Source organism: Patella vulgata, chromosome 2 (genome assembly GCF_932274485.2).
Source record: "Patella vulgata chromosome 2, xgPatVulg1.2, whole genome shotgun sequence".
NCBI lineage: Eukaryota > Metazoa > Mollusca > Gastropoda > Patellidae > Patella > Patella vulgata.
The window spans coordinates 11,587,949-11,614,296 of NC_065880.2; the positions used below are offsets into that span (position 1 = coordinate 11,587,949).

The window sequence follows — 26,348 nt, forward strand, 5'->3', positions numbered from 1 at the left end:
GATGAATTTTCTCGGCCAATGCTGGGATCGAACACCCGACCTCCAGATAGCGAGCCAGCGTCTTACCCACTTAGCCACCATGATCCCCAATATGCAATGCAGTAGTTAGTAAGCCTAGTAAAAATGAGTATAAAAACTACCGATATAGACACCTAATGAAATGTTTATAATATATAATAAATACTTGGGGATATTTAAAATCACTCAGTCGGGGAGTTAGACAAAGACAACGGGATAAATCAATCTCCGCGGTAATAGATACGTAACCAAAGATTCATCCGCGTATAATACGCATGGAATCGAGACAAATCGCCACATCGACCATTAATAACTACCTTACGTTATCAAAGTGGACATTAAAAGGACAACTGCACCTGTTGAAAAGTTATTTTAAAATATCACACATATCTAATTTTAAATTCGTTTAAACCACCTCAACTGTTTGTGATTTTATACAATTAGAAGCCATGTCTCTAACGGCTTATTCTAATGTGGAGACCAGACGAAACGTCAGTCGCTGCTCTGATTTTGATTATCTCAAAACACGTTTGTCTCATTTTTGGTTCTAGCTTTGAGAGAGAGGGGGGGGGGGGGGTAACGTCCAATCGACACAAACTAGATCATTTCGGGACAAACATGTGGTTCAATTTTATTTCAATAATTCGCTTGCGCGTAGGTGTCTTTAGCCGTGGGAGGAAACCGGAGGACCCAGAGAAATCCCACGAGGTTGGACAGGCAACCCTTCTCCTTGTCACGTACAACCGGGGAATCTCTAGTTTTGAATTTGTGATATTTAGTTATTGTTGATGTGGAATTGGTGATATTTAAAGGATATCAATCACAATCAGTAGTAGAGTGGTTGGGATGGGAGTCTAACGTATATATTATACTATATAGTCCACGGGCGTTCTTGTATAGTGTACCGACTAACATTTATCGGGGAAAACCAACTACGTCTGTCGTGGCAACATGACAATTATAACAAAGCGTAACTAATAAGAATATTAGTCGGATACGACGTTTGTTTGGTCAACATAGTTCGTTAAATTAAACGAATCTTCCAGTTACCAGGTGGTCACTGCCTATCCCACGCCATAGCCTATAATGACGTTCAAATTAATTAAATTTGAATATACTAGTTATAATTATATTTATTTGTCTAGTGGGGATGCAGATACCCAATGATTTACGGTTTGATTAGCCTTGTCACGTCGACTCTTCCAATCAAATAATTAGTAAATTAATAGGTGTATCTAAACTAATTTCAATGTGCGTCATCATGTCAATTTCAATGTCCACTCATGCTTGCTACTAAGATTTGTCAAAGGTTAGTTTGAGTCGATGGACGTTTGTATAGAATGGGTCTTTGCATGGACCGGAATATAAAAAGATAATTGATGAAATGATGGGAGATAAATGGTCTTTAAGATAAATGCCAACAGGTTACCACGTGTTATACGACCACTCACAAGGGGGAGACCACACAGGCAAATCAAGATGAACTTTCTCGTCCATCACAGGGAGCGAACCCACAGGCTCCAGGCTCGTAGCTCCATGGGCCTTTCTGTCAGACATGGAGAGCGGGGTATTCCAAAAGCGGTCGCCACATCCTACGTATAACTCATGCATCTTTTCCTACTACATATCTTATTAGCCTCGTGATCGTCTAGTATTTTCAGTTGTCGTCTTTGATTCCCCTTCGCGTGTATTTACTTCTTCTTGTTGTCTATCTCAGTTATAGTTAAGACGTTTAACAATGCAACAGTTCGTTTTTACATCTTATATATCATAGCCGGATACATAGATACAAGCATAGAAAAGATTACAATACTAAAGTCATTCTCAAACACTAGCCAGCCAGTCTCGCTGGGTATGCTGATAGAAATTGCTACTTCTTTTCCCTTCCAGAATCAAGCTGCTGTCTAGGAACTCAAATGTTAATATCTCCGAAATCCAATGAAATCTGGCTTAAAAGTTTGCCATGATTTCTTTTATAGCACCTATGGACATCACGCACAGACTAGGCTATTCATGACCCTGAACCTGTGCAATTACTGATATGATTAGTTCCTTAAACCAAATGATGCAATAGGTAAATTTCCAATCACGTGTAATCTGGTAACATGTTGTTGACACATAGAACCAGCTATGTTTTGGTTCTATAACTCTTTTTTATATACGCATTTGTCCCTCATATTTTAGTGCACATTTAGTACAATTAATTAATACAATATAATGCCATCATTAATTATAATGCAAAAATTCTAGCAAAAATCTTACAGGCTATATAGTGAGCCAGCGTCTTACTCACGTGGTCCCCGTGACGTCATAGACACCTCCTTTAAAACACAATAGAATTGAAAATATTATGGACCAGAATCGAAATTAAATTTCTAAAACTCGTTTCATACTTTTGTGAGAATTCATGCCAATCTATTAATTTAAAGAGTCAAAATTAATCGTGAGTCTAAGTATTATGATTATTGTTCTAATCTCTGCTTTACGCGATTTAATACGTCATTGCGTTGGCTCATCTCAAGTTGTCTACTTTACGCGATATATATATATTCGCACATCTATATGTGGAAATTGTGTTATCCTTTAAGAGCTTTTCAGCCATTTCACGATCATCTCACCGTGATCAAGTATTAGATATTATTATCAGCAGGCTATTTCTATCACCAGCTATCTTCCTTTAAAATAATAACTAATGGTCATATCTATTGATTCAGCAAATTTTAACATCTAGGTATTGGTCATCAGAATATGGGGGTGGGGTTGGATGACCGAATGGTTAGCGCGAGCGCGTTGTATCATAAGGTCTGTCATTGAGTCAACCGGCATGGTTTCGATTCCCCGGTTGTACGTGACACGGAGTAATGTCGCCTGACCAACCTCGTGGGTTTTCTCCGAATCCTCCGGTTTCCTCCCACACTGCGAATTATTGAAATAATGTTGAACCAAAATGACCTAGTTTGTGTTGAGTGGACGTTAAACGCCATTTCTCTCTCTTTTTTAAGTGTTGAGCTATGAGGATAATTGCCTAGAGGACCTCAATAACATACCTCATGTCTGTCGTGTGTCCCTGAAGAATCCGAATAAAATATTTAAGCTAAAACACAATCTCTATCTCTCGCTCTATCTCTCTGTCGTGTGTCCCTGAAGAATCCGAATAAAATATTTAAGCTAAAACCCAATCTCTATCTCTCGCTCTATCTCTCTGTCGTGTGTCCCTGAAGAATCCGAATAAAATATTTAAGCTAAAACCCAATCTCTATCTCTTTTGCTCGTCGGACATTTTTAGTGGTTTTTTTTTTTGACGAGCCGTTAAATCCCATTTTAATCCTTTTATTATTAAAAAAAATACCGGACATCGCTCAAAAACCCACTTCTTAGATGTGAGTAGTCCGCTAACATCATATTAAACATACATTATGCAAGAGTTAAATCTGCGTATTGCAGGTCTTTCTTTGGGCCTGAAGTGTTATATCTAAATTATTAATTAGACATTAATTAACTTATCCAGACCATAATCAATCCTCGATGTCATCGTTATCCTGCGATATTTAGTGGATTTGAATACATTTTGTGATGGATAATTTAACGTAAAAATGGATAATCGAGATTATCGTACCAACGTTGGAAATGACAATCGAGGCTAGCTTTAAATTACATGTAAATTGCTAATATCTGGGTTCAGAGCGAAGCAATTTGACCGAAATTTCGGCATATTCTCTTATCATTATCTATTTTTAAACTATTATAGCGAGAACATCAGTTCTTTATCTAATCTTTAAGCAATTATAGATTTTAATCTTAAAAGACCCTTGGACCTCTTGTTTAAAAACAAATTCTTTTTGAACCGTGTCCTTAATCGCGTTTACAAATTAAAAAAAAAAGAAGCATACAGATATCTAACACTGCAGTATGTAACACTACCACCAACTTACGGTGACGACTTTTGAAGATGCAGCGTCTGATACTGGGCTAACTTCGGGTGCAATATTTGCGGGGTTGGATAGCCGAATGGTTAGCACGTGCGCACTGTACCATAAAGTCTGTCATTGAGTCAACTGGGTCGCCTGTCTAACCTCGTTGGTTTTCTCCGGATCCTCCGGTTTCCTCCCACTGCTAAAGACCCCTACGCGCAAGCGAATTATTGACACGAACTAGGTCATTTCGGGACTAACGTATGGTTCAATTTTATTTCAATAATTCGCTTGCGCGTAGGGGTCTTTAGCAATGTGAGGAAACCGGAGGACCCGGAGATTTTGTATGCTGTGGTCAAAAGGCGATGCTTAATAATAACCATTATGTTTTCGTAATTCCTAAAATTACACTAAATTGTTAAAGCTAACCCTGGACCTAGCACTAATGCTTACCCTAACCCTAACCTACAATCTCGTCAACAATCACGTGACCTAACCTAATTTACATCTCAGCGACCTTGACGAAATTTGAGCTGACCTTAATAAATAGATTTAGCCATACACCGGCCCCTGGATTCAAATGTTTTATGTTGTATTCTCTATCCGTTTACGTATTTACAGTTGCGGTGGGGATATCGCTTATTTGGATTCATTTAAGCAAGATTATTCAGCACGATTCAACATTGTTAATAAATGTCTAATTAATAGTTTATATAACATTTCAGGCCTAAAGAAAGACCTGCACTATGTATTGTTTAATGGTCGAGAGCGAGACATTAAGTAAATTGTAACAACATGAGGGCCGTGAGGCCCGAATGTTTTTACAATATATTACGCAATGTCTTGAGCTCGAGACCATTAAACAACTTAAAATATAGACACTTGCACGTGCTTTGCAATGAAATACGTCACTCGAGTTCAATATTTTACCAAGTTACGCTTGGCACATTGCCCGTACGATTATTTGAAATAATGCTACTCCAACATCAAAGGATGACGTCACATCTGTATTTTAAGCTGATTTAAAATACAGATGTGACGTCACCCTTTGATGTTGGCGTACCATTATTTCAAATAATCGTACGGGCAACTTGCCAATCGTACGTCGAGTGACGTATTTCACTGTAAACGCACGTGCGGAGTGTCTGTATTTTAAGATGTTTAATGGTCTCGAGCTGAGACATTGCGTAATATATTGTAAAAACACTCGGACCTGACGGTCCTCTTGTTGTTACAATATATTACTTAATGTCTCGCTCTCGACCATTAAACAATACTTAACTCTTGTATAATTTGTATAATGCATGTTTTAATCATGTGTATATGTTGTATTTCAGCTTACACTAATAGTATTATACGGGAAATGGAGGACGATACAATTGAGAGGCTATCACCACATCAAGCCCGATTCATAAAAGATAGATTGAAAGGACTTTATGCCTTCCTGAAAAATCATCCAGCTTTAATGGATAGAAGATTAAAAGTTGGTTCCAAAAAACCCAAGATACCCCCTAAAATATTCAGTAGTCCAATAGAAGTAAGTAAAACGGGTACACGTCTGTTAGACCCGTCAAACATACTCTAAATGTAGGATAAAGCACGGGACCGAGGTTATGCTGGGGAAAGAAAGACTGAAGAAAATAACCCGAGGGAAAGAAAGACTGAAGAAAATAACCCGAGAAAAAGAAAAACCGAGGTCGGTAGGATGAGGTTTTTCGGTAGAGGGTTTTTCTTCCCCAGCATAACCGAAGTCGAGGACTTTATCTTGCTTATAAACCCGTCGATGCAATATGAGAATATCCCAGAATTCCCGTAAGAAAAATCTTATATCATGTTTTCTTATGGAAACAAAACCCCAACCCTGGCAGAATAACCCGTTATAGGTTTGAAGAAAAACTTGCAGAAGAATACCCCCCCCCCCCCCAAAAAAAAAAAAAAAAAAAAAAATTCGCCTGTATATATCGAAAGCCACCCCCGACTTTCAGACCGCAGGTTATTAAGGGCATAGAATATACCCCAAAGATCAAAGAGATTTACCGTTATAGGTTTATAAAGTTAGAATATTCACTTACAGTACAGTCTCATGGCTTCGCTAGGAATCTCTATAAACTACAATAGGAATCCCTTGTAAACTACAATAGGAATCATTTGTAAACTACAATAGGAATCATTTGTAAACTACAATAGGAATCATTTGTAAACTACAATAGGAATCCCTTGTAAACTACAATAGGAATCATTTGTAAACTACAATAGGAATCATTTGTAAACTACAATAGGAATCATTTGTAAACTACAATAGGAATCCCTTGTAAGCTACAATAGGAATCATTTGTAAACTACAATAGGAATCATTTGTAAACTACAATAGGAATCATTTGTAAACTACGATAGGAATCCCTTGTAAACTACAATAGGAATCCCTTGTAAACTACAATAGCATGTTGGACGAACTTTAATAGGAATTTCGGCCCAAAAATGGTTCAATTCCTTTCAGTATTTACAAAAATATCTTGAATTGAAATTTCGTCGATCTATGATGCGCGCTATATAATAAGCCCGTCGCCATTTTGTTGTTCGCGAATAATTATTAATGGGCCTATTTTAAATCTGAATCCAAGCTGGGAGAGAACATTTAGCTTTAAAAAAATGGTTTCGTCTTTTAAAATACCTGATTGCAGTTGAGCTTTTGTTCTATTCTAGATATCTTTCACGTAGAATAAGTGTCTAGTCTAGGTGAACATTAAACGACTAACATGGCTTAGGGCATAAATAAGACTATCCCGATTTGAAAAGAGTCTCAAAAATAAAAGTTCGAGTACGTATGAAATTTAAGCGCCAAAATATAGAGGAGTGGTGTATTTCAGCTCTAAGCTCTAAATATTAAGTCGTTTGGACATGAACGTCAAAACCGCTTATCCGGATGCGTAACACTTTTAAGATTTTGGGTCAATTTTTTCGTTGGGTGACCTGATAGTCTATTGTCGTTCCTTTAGAGATCTATATAGTACATGTTGTACTTGATAACGAAAGGTAAATTTCACCAGCACGTTATTTTTATCCAGACACTGTATAGTAAGCTCACACATTTGAATATTTCCAGATGAAGACTGACGGGTTTAAGTTGTTTAAAAACATATCACGTATATTAAGTTAGTTGCTCGGCCCTAAAGAGGATTTTAAGAGCTTTTAACACAAAATTAAGCAGTTTTTTCTTCAAAATATAATCGAGATCGACCCTTTAAGCCCGGGTATAAATTCAACTATTGTATATATTGTGTAACTTTTTCCTGTTTTTTAATTCAAAGCCAATCAAAATGACAGTACTAATGATGACGCTCAGTTGTTTTAAAGTTACAATTTCATATTTTCTAAGAAAGTCAAAACATAATTATTTCTATGTTTTTTGCTCACCATTATACGATCATAGGTGTCATTCTCACACTTAAAACTCATTTACACCTGAAATAATAACACAATTACCTCCCAATTACCTCCTTTGTTTTCTATTCTCCACCATGGAGTAGCTATCTTCAAACGTTTGAATTTGAAGATGAAAATGATATTTTTGCCAATTTCTCAACTGGCAATAGTGAATTATAGAATTAATAGGATTATTCTTTAACAAGGTAGGGCTGTTTATAGATACCATCTATTTTAAGGCTTTATTTTAATAAATTTTAAAAATATAACTTAAAAATATGAAATTGCAACTTTAAAATAGATTTACTAAATAGCAGAAAGACATTTAATTATCCCCAATTCTATTTCTCTTCTTTTCTTTTATAGAAAAGAGCTTTTCAACCTGTCACAGCTCAACCTGTCTGCCCTTCCAGGACATCGTGGAGGTTGTTACGATATGCACGTGATATAAATGATACAGAAGTGGAGGTATATCAGCCATCAGAAGGCAACGACGGGTACCAATGGTTTTACACAGTTTCTTGTGACGAAGAACACGAAATTATGGAAAACCCGGAATGTCCGGCTTGTTGTAGGGGTATAAACAGAAACAGGTTGGTATACATTTTATACACCTTTGATGCTGTGTAGTCATTAGGATGGGACGAAAAACCGAGGTCCCGTGTACACATTGGCGTGCACGTAAAAGATCCCTTGGCAGTTGCAATTCGATATAAGAGTAGGCCGTATCACCGCTGCCCGGGCAAAATTTCCCTCATAGCACACTGTATGGCGTATGCCCGTCTTCATTAGGCCAGTTTAAGAGCAGAACAGTAGGACGTTAAACCCCATTTCACTTCAATTCATTTCGATAACTTCATGTAGTGCCGTGATTCCATTCCGTAGGTTCATGGTAGCGAGAAAAAGCCGCGGTTGGATTGCGTCAAGAGGACGTGGTCGGATGGACTCCGTCAATCTCAATACAGTCGAATTATTGCAACACCACAGATAACACATACTCCCCACAGTGTTTCGTTTGATTAGAGGTAATCCCACTAAACACTGCTTTAATGGAAGCAAATTCCTGTTCCAAATTATGACTGGGCTAATGAAGACGGGCATGCGCCATACAGTGTGCTATGATGGAATCCAACTGCCAAGGGATCTTTTACGTGCACGCCAATATGTACCCGGGGCCTCGGTTTTTCGTCCCATCCGAACGACTAGACAGCTTTCCTTGTCAGGCCCTCCGTCCTTGTCACTGACAAGGGGTACCTTCTAATAGACCGGAGGCTGAGCGCGGGGGGGGGGGGGGGGGTCCATCAAATGACCACAAAACCAGACCCAACTTGTCTAGAGTAAAATTTTGCGTAGAATACGATGCCGAGTGGTAATCAGTCCGCCGTTGGGGCGTTTTCGAGATATTCGGGGTCAAAGGTCAAATGAGTTCATTTGCACCGAAAGTGAATGCGCAGTCATTCTTGTATTATGAAAAGAAAGTGAAAATGATCGAAAGTAATCACACGTTCAATAAAAATGTAAACTTGCTAAATTCACCTTTTGTCTTAGTGACCCTGGAGGTCAAAAGGTGAAATTTACCGTGTTTGCACGTTTTATTTTCACAACGATTGTTATACATAATGATACTAGTTATCTGAAAAACAATTGAATAGTTTCGGTGTTGGGCTCCAGCCTGCAGGCCGCGTGGATTTCCGAGAATCCCAGTCTAGGAAAACCAAAGTTAATCTGTGACGGGAAAACACGCATCTGGCGACGAGATTAAAAGTTTGCAAACTTTTTATGAGTTTTTATGAATTTCGCCGGAACATGGACGCAGATAAAACCGACGAATGCATTTTACATAGTAGTTCACAGGATATATATGTCGTATTGGTAAATGTTAGCGGGGAAAATTTTGGCAGGCTTTGTGACGCGGCCTGCAGGCTGGAGTCCAGCCATCGAACTATTTAATTATTTTTTTCAGACAACTAGTATCATTATGTATAGCATTCGTACTAAAACTAATTCGGAGAGGTTTTGATTTAACAGTTTTTACGTATTTTTGAAACAGGCTCCGAAGCGTTTTGGTTCTGTTATGCAAGATCATTTTCGACATTCCAAAGTAAAAGTTTGGTGCTAAGACCACCTAAAGATACATTTTAAATGTTCCTATTATTAAAAGTGTAATTACTTTCGATCATTTTCAGCTTATTGTCATAATACAAGAATGACCGCGCATTCACTTTCAGTGCAAATGAACCCATTTGACCTTTGACCCCGAATATCTCGAAAACGACCCAACGGAGGACTGATTACCACTCGGCATCGTGTTCTACGCAAAATTTTAGTCTAGAAAAGTTGGGTCTGGTTTTGTGCCCATTTGATGGACAGCCCCGCCACCACCCCCCGCCCCCCGCGCTGAGCCTCCAGACTATAACAAAGGGGAAACGGAATATTAACATCTATTAAGAAACTGGGTCTTAACACGGTACATCAATTCTATTAAAGAAACAGTCATGATGCTGTCTTTATCCTATCATACATAATACACAGGTCACATTTATATTACATTGTCAATAACATGATGTAGTTAAACACTAGATAATGTAAAGGGAATTTGCTGAAAATTTCAGTCAAAGTGTCCCAAGCTGTACTATGCGGTGTCTGGATAAAACCAGACTTTTATTTTATAAAAATAATGTGTAGGTGAAATTTACCTTTCGTTATCAAGTAGAGCACATGGGTCATTCACTATATAGACCTCTCAAGGAACAGGATCCGATTATCAGGTCACCCAACGAAAAAACTGCCCCGAAATCTTAAAAGGGTTACGTGTCCGGATAAGCAGTTTTGACGTTAACGTCCAAACGGCTCAATATTTTGGGCTGGAATTTTGAGAGAAGGTAAATACACCATTCGTCTATATTTTGGCGCTTAAATTTCATACGTACTCTTGACTTTTATTTTTGAGACTCTCTTGAAATCGGGATAGTCCCTTTAAGTTAAAGTGAATGGATCGGCGGACAAGATTGTGTCCAAATTAAATGTTAGCTCGGATGGTGCAAAAAAAGTAGGATGTTAAACCACATTTTATTTCCAGATTAAATGTGATCTTATTTATGACCATATTGTTTCGAATAGACAACAAACTTCAAGTTATGGAATTCCGATTTCTGCTCTTTGGAACGTCGTTGTTCTTGTTATCAGTATCGCCATACTGATACCACAGAATAAATATACAGAAAAGACGACGTCATCTCTTCTCCTAATTCCAAGTTCTGCACTTTGGAAAGTCGTTGCCCTTGTTATCAGTATCACCATACTGATTCCACAGAATAAATATACAGAAAAGATGACGTCATCTCTTTTCCTAATAAGGTTATTGTCATCTCAATAGGCTGGATGCGTTTATACGGCGTTATGATAGATTAATTGTTTGTTCGACGCCCACTAACTAGGAATTTAATAGGATGACGGATTAAGTCATCGAGCAGAGATGATAAACGATGACTTTCGTGAGTAATTTGTTGTTACAGCGTCTTGTGTCCCCAAAATAAAAATTAATCAATTGTGTTATGAATTATGAGATGGAGATCAGTAAGGCTAAGGTCGTACTGTGTCTTATCTAATATCTCCCAGTGAAAATAATATTATACCTCCTCCAAATTAACACCCCCTCAAGGGAATATGGCTATTTCAAAGACAATTTATACAGTCTTGTGTATCAGTCGTTTACATGGTCTGAATACACTACGAGTAGCTTAATTTTTTCACATTCTCAATGACAATTACTCTTGTCTATGAGCGTAGCTGTTTCTGAAAATAAATTCAAATAATTAATGCTTTGGGAAGAAATTCCCTTAAATCAATGTAATGGTAATCCCCCAAAATCTTGTCTGACAATCAGGGTAAAGTAATGTATTTGCGATCTAATTTTAGACTGATATGTTATAACGCCATGGTTGTTATAAGAAAATACGTGTGATATAATACTGTTTTCTATTTATGCAGGCACAAATTAATTCAGTTCGTCTTTTAAAGTGTTTTTGGGAGGAAAACCCAAAATACTTGCATAATATTTTAAGTCAGTTCAAGTTACTTGACATGTTTAGAATCTAGTCGTGTGGGTGTGGGGAGGAGGGGGAGGGGTCCGGTGTCTGTATATCTTAAACTGGTCTCATGGACTTGTTCACGAGTCGACAATCTTCAAGACTAAGGCTTCGTTAAGTTTAGCGTAATCGACATGAAACTCTGCATGCTTGTTCTTTGGGAAAAGGGGGTTGGATGACCGAATGGTTAGTGCATGCGCGCTGTATCATTAGGTCGGTCATTGAGTCAACTGGCGTGGTTTCAATTTTTCGGTTGTACATGACAAGGAGTAATGTCGCCTGTTCAACCTCATGGTCCCACAAAACTAGGTCATTTCGGGACTAACATATTGTTCAATTTTATTTCCATAATTCGCTTGCGCGTAGGGGTCTTTAACAGTGGGAGGAAACCGGAGGACCCGGAGAAAACACACGGGGATGGACAGGCGACCCAACCGGGGAATCGAAACCACGCCAGTTGACTCAATGGCAGACTATGAAACAGCGCGTACGTGATAACCATTCAGCCATCCAACTCCCTATTTTTTGTGTACAGCATTGGGTTCATGAGAGGACGAACCCTTACGATATTCAGGGTTCCGAAACCTTCCGTTCCAGCGTAATCCACCTTTGCCGAGAACCTTCTTGACACGCTAGAGGCTACAGTTTCTATACGCCCACATTTTCATGTGGATGTATATTGTCATCGCCCCTGTCCGTCTGGATGTTCGTCCACAACTTTAAATACATGTTTATAACTTAAAGATCTTGGTTCCTTTCGATATTCGCGCATATCGGGTCGTAACTTCCAAAATATGACCCTGATGGTACGAAAAATCGCTTTTTAGCTTGTGGTCCCTATCTAGAGGTTCAAATTTATCGTTACACCATAATGTTGGTTGAGTTCAAATTTCGTGAAAATAGGACCAAAACTGCCGGACAAATGGCCGCCCCTCGTACGCAACTAGTGTAAAGTAAAAGTATATGTAATACCATAGTTGTGGACCCTCTAGATGTCACAAATTTTATCCCATTTTTCGATGTTCGCGCATATCAGACCAGAACTTCCTTGCTTATGGCTCCTGATTGTACGAAAAATCGCTTCTTCTTTGTTTTAGCTTGTTCTCTATCCATCTCTTGCAAATATTAATGTGGACGTATCTTGCCTGGCAACCGCTGATTAACGGAATTATTACGAATTTCGTTAAAGGGTCACTAGAGGACAAACCAAATCCTATCGATATTGAGCGTTCTGTGAACGTCCGTTCCGGATTTACCCCCCTTTTCCGAAAACCGTTTGAATGCGATAGAGGCTACAGTTTCTAAAAGATTTTTTTTTCATATTCGACGTGAAGCATTGGGATACTGAGAGGATGATCCCTGTTCTCCGCCCATACGTGGGCGTACCTTCCATGGCAACCAATTCAATAGGTTTGCTCTCTATGTTTCATAGAACAATCACCGCAAATTTAAAGTAGTCTCGGCTGTAGATTTCTAGGAATTCTTTGTAAAAGACTCTTATAAACTTACGCTGTCTACAATTAGCTCAATGTAGGCTTAGTGTTAAATGATAAGGCCAGCTCAATTTTTCGTCATAGGTCACGAGATGTAAACAAGGCTAACGCTAATCCCAACCCTAACCCTCGACCTAGCCCTAATGCTTACCCTAACCCTAACCTATAATCTAGCCAACAGTCACGTGCCCTAACCTTATTTACATCACACCGACCTTGACAAAAATTGAGCTGGCCTTAACAAATAGATTTAGCCCTCAGTGTAGACAGTCCTCTGTGCGTAGAGAACTGTGAGTGGGTGTATGTTGATGTCTGGTTTTATTGTATAGTTTTATGACAGAATGTAATAAACGATTTGTAAAATACATGTATTGACGGAAGTCATGGAATAGCGTTAGTTATTCGTCTCATCCGAATGACTGGACAGCTGTCCTGGTCAGGCCCTTCGTCCTGCATCACTGAGAAGGGGGAACCACGCCGGAAAATCTAGATGAACTTTCTAGGCCGATGGCGGGATCGAAATATTTTAGAGTAGTTAGGTCTCAAACTCAATATCATCCAAAGTCTTCGAAATTGAAAACACGAATTATTTGTCAATTTAAATCAACGTTGGTGTTGTTTTCTTACCGGGAAAAAAAGGGCTTCTGATATCCAATATTTAGGACAAAATAAACATTTTACCATTGTAATCGTGTACCATAATGCCATTTGTAACAAGGGACCTGAAGAACGAGGCTAGATATATTCCACAAGTCATGTCAAACGGTGACGCCACATTCTTATCTGGAGAGCATACGCAGTAAATACTATCGGTGTAGACTGGAATAACCAGACGCTAGAGATTGTTATTCGATTGAGACTTCTGGCGTATTTCGCCGAACATAACTGATTTGAAATTATAGTAAAAACGGAAACGATTGAATGTAAATCAGTTTATATACATTCATTTTACATTTTTGTATGCGTTGCTACCCATTTGTGTCAATTTTCTAGGGTCCAAATATTAGCGATTTAGCTCCTTTAAATTTTTATAAAACACTACAAGCGGCTTTTCATCAGCATCAAACGCTTGAATTAAAATTATTTTTCTTGCTTTTTCAGATATGCATCCCGGTGTATTACGAAGAAATCTTTTGTTATGGCTTTAGTTCGACCTATTCATCAACATTCTTTTGATTGGAATTGGATACAGTTAGAATCGAGTTGTAATTGTGCCATTTCGCCTTTGTAATTATTTCTTGTGTTTTCTGTGTTCTAAAATCAAATAAAGTCGAAATTTGCATGGTTGCCACTTCGCCGGGATGTGGTCATGAACTGTTCTATCAACAACAAAAGACAGTTTAACCATAAAAGTTTAGCATCGTGGATTATCCACGTCACTGATATGGACGAGGCGGGGATAGTCGAAGATAATATAAGTGAAGTGTGGGCACGTTTACTGCTTTTTTGTTGTTGGGATCAAATATAACCACAAATATCGACATAAACATTGCAACTTCATTAATAGGCACTTATTTTCAAACTGTCAGATAGTTATCAGGATGATATTGGAAAATTAAATTCTATATAAAGAATAAATCATGAAGTAAGTTCATGGCTTGGAGCAAGCGGGCAGTGTAACATGTGGAAATGAGTCTGTGTATGACAGTTTATAACAATCGAACAATTAATTGATTGGAAATCGTTTTTCGATCGTTTTTGCAATGCTGACACCAGCCCACGTTTCTTTATAAATACTCCAACTACACAGATACGATCGAACTCTACATGTATAGGCTACAACAAGTTTTGATAAACCCGTCTTACAGTTCGCTTAACAAAATGTCGTGGGTTCATTTGGTTTAGTCTTGATGTTTAATGGCTATTTTGAAATTTTATCCAAAGCCTTTGAATTGATTATATTGTTATTTTAAGGATGTGGCTTAATTGTCAACTTTCCTTTTTTCTTGTCTGTTGTAATTAAATCAGAAATTTCTTTTATGTATGATAATTCTTAGTTTCTTTCATCTTTAATATTTACAAAAGGAGATTGGTTATTTATTTGACTAATCTCGTTTCCTATATATAAATTCCTTACATCGTATAGATTTCTAGGTGGTCGCAATCGGATTAAAACACAGATCCTATTTCGTTTCGGTTTTTTATAGTTCAAAATTTCATTTTATTTGTCTTTACTACACTAGGATCACTCGGCAAACCTCGACAGATTCTACGCATCTAATCTCGGCTGTATGACGAATTCCGCCATATTAGAACTATTTTAAAGGTCCCGGATGAATAATGGCTGCGCACATGGAGAATTCTGTGGGGAATGTATTATATCAACAAACGTCAAGTTTGGCATTGGGTTTGGGGAATTACCAGGGAATTATAGCAAACCAGCAGCCTTGAGACAATGCCTCTGCTCGTTTAGTTATATACACTCGACAAAAGACGCCATTTTGGGACTTTTTTGTAAAAGCGGCACGTTTTCCTGTTAAAGTAAACCGGTAGCCGCATCGCAAATGTACGGGCGTAGGTACATATCAATTACTATCATACAGCCGAGGTTAGATGTAGGGTACCGGAATCTGCCGAGGTTTGCCGAGTGACACTAGGATGTGGAAGAGTTGTTATATAACCAGCGTTCTGGATGATGTGAGGGATTAGCCAATGAAACCATCTGTGACGGCGACTTCTTGGCGTGCGATGCACGGAACTGTGGATAAACCACTAGAAACGTCAATGCTTATTGATTAATCAATGTCTGACGTCATAGGGTCAAAAGGCGCTCGTGCGACCCCTGACGCGACCTCCCACTTCAACTGGTCAGATATCCATGTAGTATAGGCCATCGAAGGTATAAAAAGCAAAACGAAATATAGATCTGTATTTTAATCAAATTGGGGTGGTCAAATACTTGGGAATACATGGGTGTATTATTCTACTGAAATACTATGGCCTTATGACTAATCCCCTCACTAAATACGCGCAGGGGTGTATTATTATTCTGCCGAAACACCATGGCCCTATGCCCCCCCCCCCAACTCCCCTTTAATACGCCACTGTCTGGAACGTACCTTAAAGGACAATATTAGTGTCATTCATTATCATGTGATAGAACTGGTTAAGCACGTTCCAAATATATTTTTATTACGATAGATGCGTTGTGAAGCTTTCAAGAAAGGGAAGTGACGAACGCAAAAGGAAAACACGAGTTATTCTTCTATATAACTGACCGAAGTGACGAGTGACTGACACCAATATTGTCTTTTAAACTTATTGTAATATGCAGGAGAACCGCGCTATATGCAAAACCAAACCGTTGACAAAATACACAGACATTGCAAGAACAACAAATATCTTTCAAGAATGGGTTATGGAGGAATAATTGCATACAAGTTCACATGATTATATAGTCAGGTATGTCATCAATATTGGCCGTAGGCTAATGTAGACGTCCGTAGATTGTGGACTTGATGCAAGGGAACTAACTCCGGAAATCAAATAGAGTTTGTTGTCCTACTTTGCCAGGCAATCCATCTTGTACCATTGACAAGGGGGAAGACCACGTTGGACCTGGAAAATCCTTTAGAACCTTTTCGGTTAACAACGGCGGCGAACCTGAGACCTGGTAGCTAACCATACATAATTAACCACATGGTACTATCCGACATCTCTTTAACATACAGAGATTCATCATCCCCGCCCCCTCTTGCCCCATGATTGCCTACCGATAATACACGATACGCCACCCTTGTCTCCAAATGAAATGAAATGGGGTTTAACGCCCTACTGTTCTGCTCTGACTGGGTTAAAGAGGACGGGCATATGTAATACAGTGTGCTATGAAAAAAATGCTGCCCGGGCAGCGGCCCTATAGTCTACTCTTGTATCGAATTCCAACTACCAGGGAATCTTTTACGTGCACGCCAATGTATCATCGGGTTCTCGGTTTTTGGTCCCACCCGAACGACTAGACAACTGTCTTTGCCAGGACCTCCTCCCTGCACCGCTGACAAGGGAAGCGCACGCCGGAAAATCCAGATGAACGTTCTCGACCAATGCAGGGATCGAACACGCGACCTTCAGGCTAGCGAGCCTGCGTCATAACCCACCGAGGCTCCCTCTCTCCAAATGTACATGCGAACATGGCCAGTGGCAATATACCTGACAACAGGCCTGTCGAATGTGAAGGACAACAGAATATATACTATATAAATGACTAAGTAATTACAATAGTTGTGTATCCAATTATTTACTTTCGGTAATGGGGTCATTCCCTGTTAAATCACCCAATAAGATGAAACTGTATCCCCCAAAAAATTTGATGACATTTGGGGGTTAGGTCAAAAAATTAAAGGAGCTATTATCCAAAGTTTTCAACATTGAAAACACGAATTATTTGTAAGTTTAAATCGACATTATGTTGTGATTTTACCGGGAAAAAAGGGGCTTCGGATATCCAATATATAATACAAAATAAACATTTTACCATTGGTACACGAATCGTGTACCATAGTGCGTTTCAGCGCCATCTGTAACAACGGACTCGAAGAACGAGGCTAGACATATTCCACAAGTCATGTCAAACGGTGACCACATATTCTTATCTGGAGAGGATGCGCAATAAATACTACCGATGTAGAGATGGTCATTCTGGCGTATTTCGCCTAACATAACTGATTAGAAATTACAGTAAAAACAGAAACGATTGAATGTAAATCAATTTATATACATTCATATTACATTATTATATGCATTGGGACCCATTTGTGTCAATTTCTAGATCCTGAATATTAGTGACTTAGCTCCTTTAATGCAACTGCAGGTCAAAGGTCACGAGATATAAACATGGCTCGAGCTAGCCCTAACCCACAACAATCACGTGTCCTGTGGTCTGTTTTCATCTCATGACCTTGACGAAATCTGCAGTTGGCACTATTTTTTAGACTTGACTGACATTTGGTTTGTATGCTTATTTTGGCTGCAATGAACCACGTTCCAAATATCAGCTTGATCGGGGTAACGGTTCCTGAGATATGGCCCATTAAATTTGGGCGATTTCGGAAATAGCCCAGTAACTGATTGGTCATGACATGCATATTGTTGAAGAGGCAATTCAACAAGGTTTCTCATCTGGTTGAAAGGTTTTTTTAAGAATTGAAAGTATTTGTAACATGGACGGGAATCTTCCTTTGTTCTTTTCATTGAATAAGTAGATTGTTTACTCTCTAGTAGATTGGTGGAGCTTAATCGTGCAATAACTAGACATGTTCAATGTTATTGCACACTTTGGCTGGTTTACACTAGTTTTAGAAATCATATAGAGAAGTAGGGTGGGTTTTCTGTGCAATAACAATAAGCATGTTGAGCAGTTGTCAATGTTACAAGTCATTTATAGCACGCTTCATCATTTAACAGGTTTAACACCTCGGTCTACGGCCACTGGTTAAACCTGTTAACTCATGAAAGCCGTGCTATAAATATAACTTAATGTTCAGCAACAGTTTCTATAACTATTTCCATTGGCGGATACAGTAAGCTTAAAAGGGGGCGGGTTTGCAATCGTGGTTAATGCCGGACATTTTGAATTTTTTTCTTACGAGAATAAACCCACGGGAAGTGAACTACAATGTGAAAATTGTTATGTTACATTTAAATAGTTTGTGACATTCTTATTTCCGTTTCATATGTTTGCATAATATTGCCCGTAGCTCATTTTTGATTTTTTTGCCAATTTGTGGGAACAATTATCATTGCCGACAAAGATTGTTCAGTTTATAATATCTAATAACAAATCAATAGTAAGTTAACTGCATATGTACGTGTCTCAACAAGTCAACTGCAGAACGGACGGCCCGATGCCCACCACATAGAGGGTCCACAACCTTAGTATATACCTACCATCATAGGCGTACGGGGAAATTTTTGAATGGGTGGTGGTTGGTGCCCAAAAAATGTAGTTAGGTTCTTAGTATGTTACATAATAATAATAAATTCGCTGTTAAATTGGACACATTCAAGAACACAATATTTTTTTATACAACTTTTACAAAGTACAATTGTGTGCCCAAAATGGGGGGGGGGGGGCACCCCGTACGCCTATACCTACCATCCTAGGTGTTCCCAGTAGTATCGTTCTGTTCTACTCCACTTACCCCTGGGTTTATTCACGGGATAATTATGAATTCACATTATCTGCCCAGGCTCCAAGTTCACAAGGCATTCTCAGACTTACGTTACGAATTTACTCTCATTTCAACCACTGTTTATGAGAAATACCTTTGATCCAGAAACACAAAACTTTGCACAAAGTTCCTTATTGATGTATTTGATACAGTAAAACAATTAAAAGTTTATAAAGTAAAATACGACAAACAACTTTAAGTAAATTATTAAATGAAGTCTGAGAATGTTTTGTGAACTAGGGGCCTTGATGATTTCATTGGCCACGTAGGTTGTTTCTACGAACCAATCAAAAACATATTACAACAGTCTTAGCATCGTTGTTTGATCTTCACCACAATACACCAGCTTGTACGTTGGATTCTGAGAAAGTTTGCAAGAAATTTAATATCAAAGAAGTGGCATGCACACAAATAGCTCAATTATCAATAATTTGGCTATGTGTGTTCCACATGAGGTCTCAGTCTAGCAACTATTTGCCCATTGACTTCAATGTGAAATGGCTATATCACAGGTTGTAGCTTTTTGCCCAACATTCGGTTGGTTCCAATCTTTATAAGCACAACGGGGAACACTTTTGGCGATCTCCTCATCAAATTTTGTAGGGGGTTGACCTTTAGATTTTTTGCTACGGGGCCTTGATGTTGACTGTAAAATCATCAGTATTATCCTGAATTTGATCAATTTCCTCCAATTCTAGACAAAAAAGTCAACCAAAAAATGCAGGAAGTCTGGAAGTGGGGAGAAAAAAATTAAGGGAAAAATTGTCCATTTATAACTCGCAGTACATTCGTCCATCATAAAATAAGGGGAAATAATTACTAGTCTTAGTTCATGAATGGATCCATGGGTTAGTGGAGTAGAACAGGATACCGAGAATGACGTATTACATGCTTTTACACTACTTGCGTAAAAGGGGCGGCTATTTGAAGGGAAGTTTTAGTCCGATTTTCACGAAATTCGAACTGAACCGTGATTATATGGTGGTGTAACAGTGATATATTTGAAGTTACGGTCCGATATGTGCCAAAATCAAACCCACCCGAATCTTTAAATTTCATCCAATCAAATTTGTGACCTATAGAGAGTCAACAAACAATTGTGACTGGACAAACCGACAGGGGCGACGACATAATACGCTCGTATGAAAATGATTGCGGATACAAATAAATTCTGAATGATTTGTCAGAATTGTTCTGAATGCAAATAATACAAATTTTTATCTTTTATTTCTTTATCAAAATAATTTTTTTTAAAATATTTGATAAATTTTATGTATATTATACGACAATATCCTAAAGAAACTTGATCAAGAAAAATTATAAATCTCTTTCAAACCTTGGACAATAGAATTGAAATCTGTACAAAGTAAAAGTAGAAAGAGAGAGAAATGGGGTTTAACATCCACTTGACAGAAACTAGGTCATCTCGGGACTAACATATGGTTCAATTTTATTTCATTAATTTGCCTGCGCGTAGGGGTCTTTTAGCAGTTGGAGAAAACCGGAGTAAACCCACGAGTTTGGACGGGAGACCCTACTCCTTGTCACGTATAAGCAAATTTATTTCATTAATTTGCTTGCATGTGGTGGGGTTGGATGGCTGAATGGTTAGCGTGCGCGCGCTGTATCATAAAGTCTGTCATTGAGTCGACTGGCGTGGTTTCGAATCACCGGTTGTACGTGACAAGGAGTAGGGTCGCCTGTCCAACCTCGTGGGTTTTCTCCGGGTCCTCCGGTTTCCTCCCACTGCTAAAGACCCCTATGCGCAAGTAAATTATTGAAATAAAATTAAAACCATGTTAGTCCCGAAATGACCTAGTTTGTGTCGAGTGGACGTTAAACCCCATTTCTCTCTCTCTCTCTGCTTGCATGTAGGGTTCTTTTAGCAGTTGGAGGAAACCGGAGAAAACCCAAGAATTTGGACGGAATATCCTACTCCTTGTCACGTACAAGCGGGGATCGACACCACGCCACTTGACTCAATGATGCAACCTATAGCCAAATATATAGCTAATGTGTCCATGGACTTAAATCCTGTTACAGTTTTATTTTCTACACATCTTTGCAATATGTCAGCATGATTTGGGTTGGATTTAATAGTTTCTAAAGATCTTGGTAAAGTTTCTTTTGGATAAAAAATAAAATAAAATATGAGCAACAAGTAAAGTTAACAGTATAAAGTTAGTATAAACAAACTTGATGTGCAGGCGCGGATCCAGGTGGCACCCCCCCCCCCCCCTATTTTTGGAGGTGGCAAACAATTTTTTAGGGAATGCTGCATCAAACCAATTATCACCCCTCAGCTGGTAGGTAGGTACCGAAGCTCATGTTGCTAAACGAATTAACAGTCAGTTTAGGTGTGATATAATTATTTACTCCGAAACAAGCTGGTTGGTGACTTGGTTGATTGCCCATCAGTCCGCCACCGAGGGCAGGGCTTCACACTCCCAAGTGGGGGCAGCACGCACCCCCTTTCTAAAAATCCTGGATCCGCCCCTGATGTCCCATTCTCTACTTTTACTACTTTTACATTTAAACAACTTGTTCATGGAATATAAGTATAAATTAGAAGTCGGCTATTGAAAAAAAAAAAGCCATCAATACAAGTACCATTTTATATATATATATATATATATATAAAAATTCAAATACCGGTATGCAGGAAACTACTGGAATGCTGATCGTATTAAACCTACAAATTATCATGACCTTTCTGGACCTAACATTAGTACAATCCTATCTAATGACTGGCAAGTAGACAATGACTTATTTATGAGCATAGAGATAAAATAACAATAATTATCACAAGACAATATCTTTAAAAACTTGAATAAACACTGTAACATATAATAACAATGATATCTTTCAAAAACTACTAGATTCATAGAATATTTCATGTAAAAGAAAAACGAAAGTCAATAAAAATATAAGTAATATCTTGACATAATTGAGCTTATGGGTGGTTTCTTGTTGCTGGTAGATTAAATAAAGGATATTTTGGGGTTTCCAAATGGTATACATATTTGAAGCAATCTGAATAAAATACAGATCTATATCTCATTTTGTTATTTTTTTATGATTTTGATGGCCTCAACGACATGAAAATCTAACTGGTTATAGTGGGAGGTCGCATCAGGGGTCATACGAGTGACTTTTGACCCTATGACATCAGACATTTTATTAACCAATCAGCATTGATGTTTCTAGTGGGATACCCACAGACTATTTTATTGGCTAAGCCCTTACATCAACCAGAACACCAGATCGTAGGGTAGTAAAGACAAGTAAAAACAAAATTTGGAACAATACAAAAACGAAACGAAATAGGATCTGTGTTTTAATCAGATTGTATTCGAAGCATTTCAAGAAACAATTTAATATAAAATTAAGATGGAAAAGATTTATATTTTGATAATGTGTATATTTTGATCCAGAGAGTATAAACTGTGTACAAGAACAAAGTTAATAGGTCAAAAACCTTCCAACATAATAGAACACTGACAAAACAAACAATTCCTACAATAATTCTGCAATTGTGAAGAGAAAAACAGATGATCCTGACAATATACATCTATATAAAATATTGGTATATTAAATAAACCAAAGTGGCTATTGTTACGACCAGTCTGAGCCAAGTTTAGAACGAATTCCAAAATGGCTGCCAATCTCCCCAACACATGCTTTGAAAAAGGAGCAGTATTTTCAACGTTTTCAGAACTGAAGGCAGCAATTAAGAGATGGGAAGGGTTAGGGTTAGGGTTAGGACTATTTTTACGACTATTCAGTTTTTAACTTCGCCGATGGAGGGCTGTGAAAGCATCGTCGTAACAATAGCCTGAGGACTATTTTTACGACTCGTCGTAACAATAGCCACTGCCTAAATAAAAACAGTATAATAGCACTAATTGAGAGAAAAAACGTATTTTCTTTCTTTAACAATACAATATACATAATACTCATAAATATAACAATAAACAGAAAATCTCTTACAAGTCTTGTTTGATTTAAGACTAAATATCAACACAAGTCGATAAAATAAACAAATCAAAGCTTTGCCGAGTTTTTTTTACTTTATCCACGAGTGTTGATATTAATGTTTAATCATGGACCTTAAAATACATGTATTATAACAAACAACTTTATGGATAATATTCACTAGGTTTATTAAGTATCAAAGTAACCCATCAGCAGTAAAATAAACCGCTCAGTTTCTAAGGCTTTTGTATTACGGATGTATAACATTTGGATATCAAACCAGTAGCACAAATGGCCATATGCACTTATCTTACTTTATCTGAAGTCATACTTTATGGAAAATATTAAAAGTTATTTTAATACAGAGCATAATATTAATTATCACAATTATTATATTTAATTATTTAAATACCTCAGCACAACAGCAGTACAAAAACAGACTTTGGTTGAATTGAGAGGTGATTTAATCATCTTCACAAGGTTTTGGGTTGAGGAGAGCGAGAGAAATGGAGTTTAACATCCACTCAACACAAACTAGGTCATTTTGGGACTAACATATGGCTCCATTTTATTTTAATAATTTGCTTGCGCATAGGGGCCTTTAGCAGTGGGAGGAAACCGGAGGACCCGGAGAAAATCCACAAGGTTGGACAGGCGACCCTATTCCTTGTCACATACAACCGGGGAACATCTTAGACAATTTTTTATTAATTTCTAGGAACCAGTAAAGAACATAATGAACCTTTCACTCCAAATCCACAATTATTACACAAAAATCCCTTCACAGCCATCATTGATGTTTGATGCTTCTCCCATATAACATTGTTACAAGAGAAACACTTAGTTGTATTCGGTAGTCCCATCCCATGAAAACCACATGTGCGTCCCGGAACGTCCGTACGAGACCATATATGAGCTCCACAAATAATACAACTATCTTTAGCTGTCCAAAAACTACCTGATTTCATCTTACTTCGTTTACTTGAGCAAAATGCACAGAACTTGACTTCTTTATTATTTGGTAGGTTAAGCTTTGCCATATTCGGACATCTAAATGCCTATAATGAAAGTACCAAATAAATAACAATTTAATTCATGAAAGTACCAAATAAATAACAATTTAATTCATGAAAGTACCAAATAAATAACAATTTAATTCATGAAAGTACCAAATAAATAATAATTTAATTCATGACCTAACATTATCATCAACAACTAATGATCGAGATCCAGATATTAAGTAATATACGGAAACAACACGAGTGAAGTTAGCCACGAGTTGTTGTTTCAATATATTATGCAATGTCTTAAGCTAAAGACTATTAAACAATTTAAAATAAAGAGAGAGATAGAAATGGGGTTTAACGTCCACTGGACACAAACTAGGTCATTTTGGGACTAACATATGGTTTAATTTTATTTCAATAATTCGTTTGCGCGTAGGGGTCTTTAGCAGTGGGAGGAAACCGGAGGACCCGGAGAAAACCCACGAGGTTGGACAGGCGACCCTACTCCTTGTCACGTACAACCGGGGATTCGAAACCACGCCAGTCGACTCAATGACAGACTTTATGATAAATCGCGCGCACGCTAACCATTCAGCCATCCAACCCCCCCCTTAAAATACAGACATTCGCATGTGCTTTGCAATACGTCACAAGGGTCTAAAATTTTAACTAGTATAAATAATATACGCTTGGCACATTACCCGTGCCATTAATTGAAATAATTTTAAGCCAACATCAAAGGATGAGGTCACATCTGTATTTTAATGCTGATTAATGAAAAAAGTTTAAATGAAAGTTTGACATATAAACGTCCATAATGTTCAATTATATCATATCATATCATATCAGGTTCAGGATTTAGTAGGCCTAGAGGCCTTTCTCATGATCAAAGCACTGTTCAACATAAGCTGATTTCTTTGACTACACTTATCAAAGTGATTTTGTTTGTGGACTCTTTACAGGTCACAATTTTTATCTGAATTTGACGAAACTTTAGATATAGGTTTATAGCCAAAAGATCTTGTTATAAATATGTACATAATGTTCAACTATATATATGTACTTAAAATTCAATCACATCAAACAAACATTTGAATTAAAAGACAAGGATTGAAATAAATAGATTTTCAATTATTAATCAGATACTCAAAATATAATCCATAACTATACATAGCTTGGATTTTCCGAATATCAATCACCCATGTATCTACATATAGAAGATGCCAATTCAAACTAGTTAAATCATTATACTCCATCAACCTTATTAAAGTATGAAATTAGGTGAACACATGTCATACAGGATTCTTTTATATATATGCATCAGATATAATATCTATTCAGTTAACCTTCAATAAATATGGCTTTGTACAATATGATAACATGCTGGGCTGGTTTAAGCTTGAATGGGGCCCTTGGTTGAAAATGCCACTGGTGCCCTTGCATCAACAGTGAAAAAATGTCAACAGTGAAACAGGGGCGTATTCTGGTCAATGTCCATCACACTCACACAAATGCAATTTGTATGTTAGTATGGTACATAGATTTTTTGGCACAAACATATTCAATATAATAAATCACTGGCACATGGAACTTGGAAAATATTACATTAAGCTATGACTAAGTATAATGTCTAAAGTCTGAAGCCCATGTTCGTAAGCGTGATTATCAAATAACTGGTCTGATTCCGATTTCTAACTCAGGGGTAAATGACTCGTGTGAAACTGATTCTCTTTCAGTAGATATGATATACCAAGGTGAGAAACGGATTGGAATCAAATAATTGGGATCAAAGTTCACTACTCTAGATTCCGTCAACTAGTGGCAATACTCACTAATTTTCACTAGGTAGACAATCGAGTCTACGATGGTGTTTTAAAATTGTCCACGTGACTAAAAGAGGATCACATGGACAATTTTAAAACGTCATTGTATTCCAGTATGTGTAAATTATTGATTATAAGTATATTATCTATTAGGAAAAAATATCAATAAATAAAGGAGCTAATTACAAATTTAAAAAGAACATTATTGTTTTCTCCTTATATATCTGGTCATGCTAATTTACAAGCCTGGAAATAAGGCACCGGTCACAGACAACGTCAGGCACAGATTCAGGCTTTGTCAGCCACAAAACCTCTGGAGCCTGTCATTTTGTCCGGCACTGGTTTGTCTTTTTAATTGATATTATTAATACATGTCCGGCATTAAGTTGAAAATGTCTGGTAACAGTTCAATAGGCCCTGACATTTTGTCAGGTACATCT

General features: G+C 37.7%; 2 protein-coding genes across 4 annotated transcripts in view; one reads left to right on the forward strand and one right to left on the reverse strand.

The window, feature by feature from the left end:
* Positions 1 to 14,923, forward strand: part of LOC126809730 (neurotrophin-3) — a 52,183-nt gene extending 37,260 nt beyond the window's left edge. For all 3 annotated transcript variants that reach the window (XM_056099055.1, XM_056099056.1, XM_050534482.2), the window contains exons 4-6: positions 5,267 to 5,466; positions 7,719 to 7,945; positions 14,035 to 14,923. In XM_056099055.1, coding sequence (XP_055955030.1) covers positions 5,267 to 5,466; positions 7,719 to 7,945; positions 14,035 to 14,164 — 557 coding nt within the window. In that variant the 3' untranslated portion in view covers positions 14,165 to 14,923. The remainder of the gene's footprint in view (positions 1 to 5,266; positions 5,467 to 7,718; positions 7,946 to 14,034) is intronic.
* A 5,402-nt stretch (positions 14,924 to 20,325) lies between these two features.
* The window catches only part of LOC126809712 (telomerase protein component 1), a 37,539-nt gene continuing 31,516 nt past the window's right edge, over positions 20,326 to 26,348 (reverse strand). Inside the window, exon 19 of the mRNA XM_050534451.2 lies at positions 20,326 to 24,136. Coding sequence (XP_050390408.2) covers positions 23,786 to 24,136 — 351 coding nt within the window. The 3' untranslated portion in view covers positions 20,326 to 23,785. The remainder of the gene's footprint in view (positions 24,137 to 26,348) is intronic.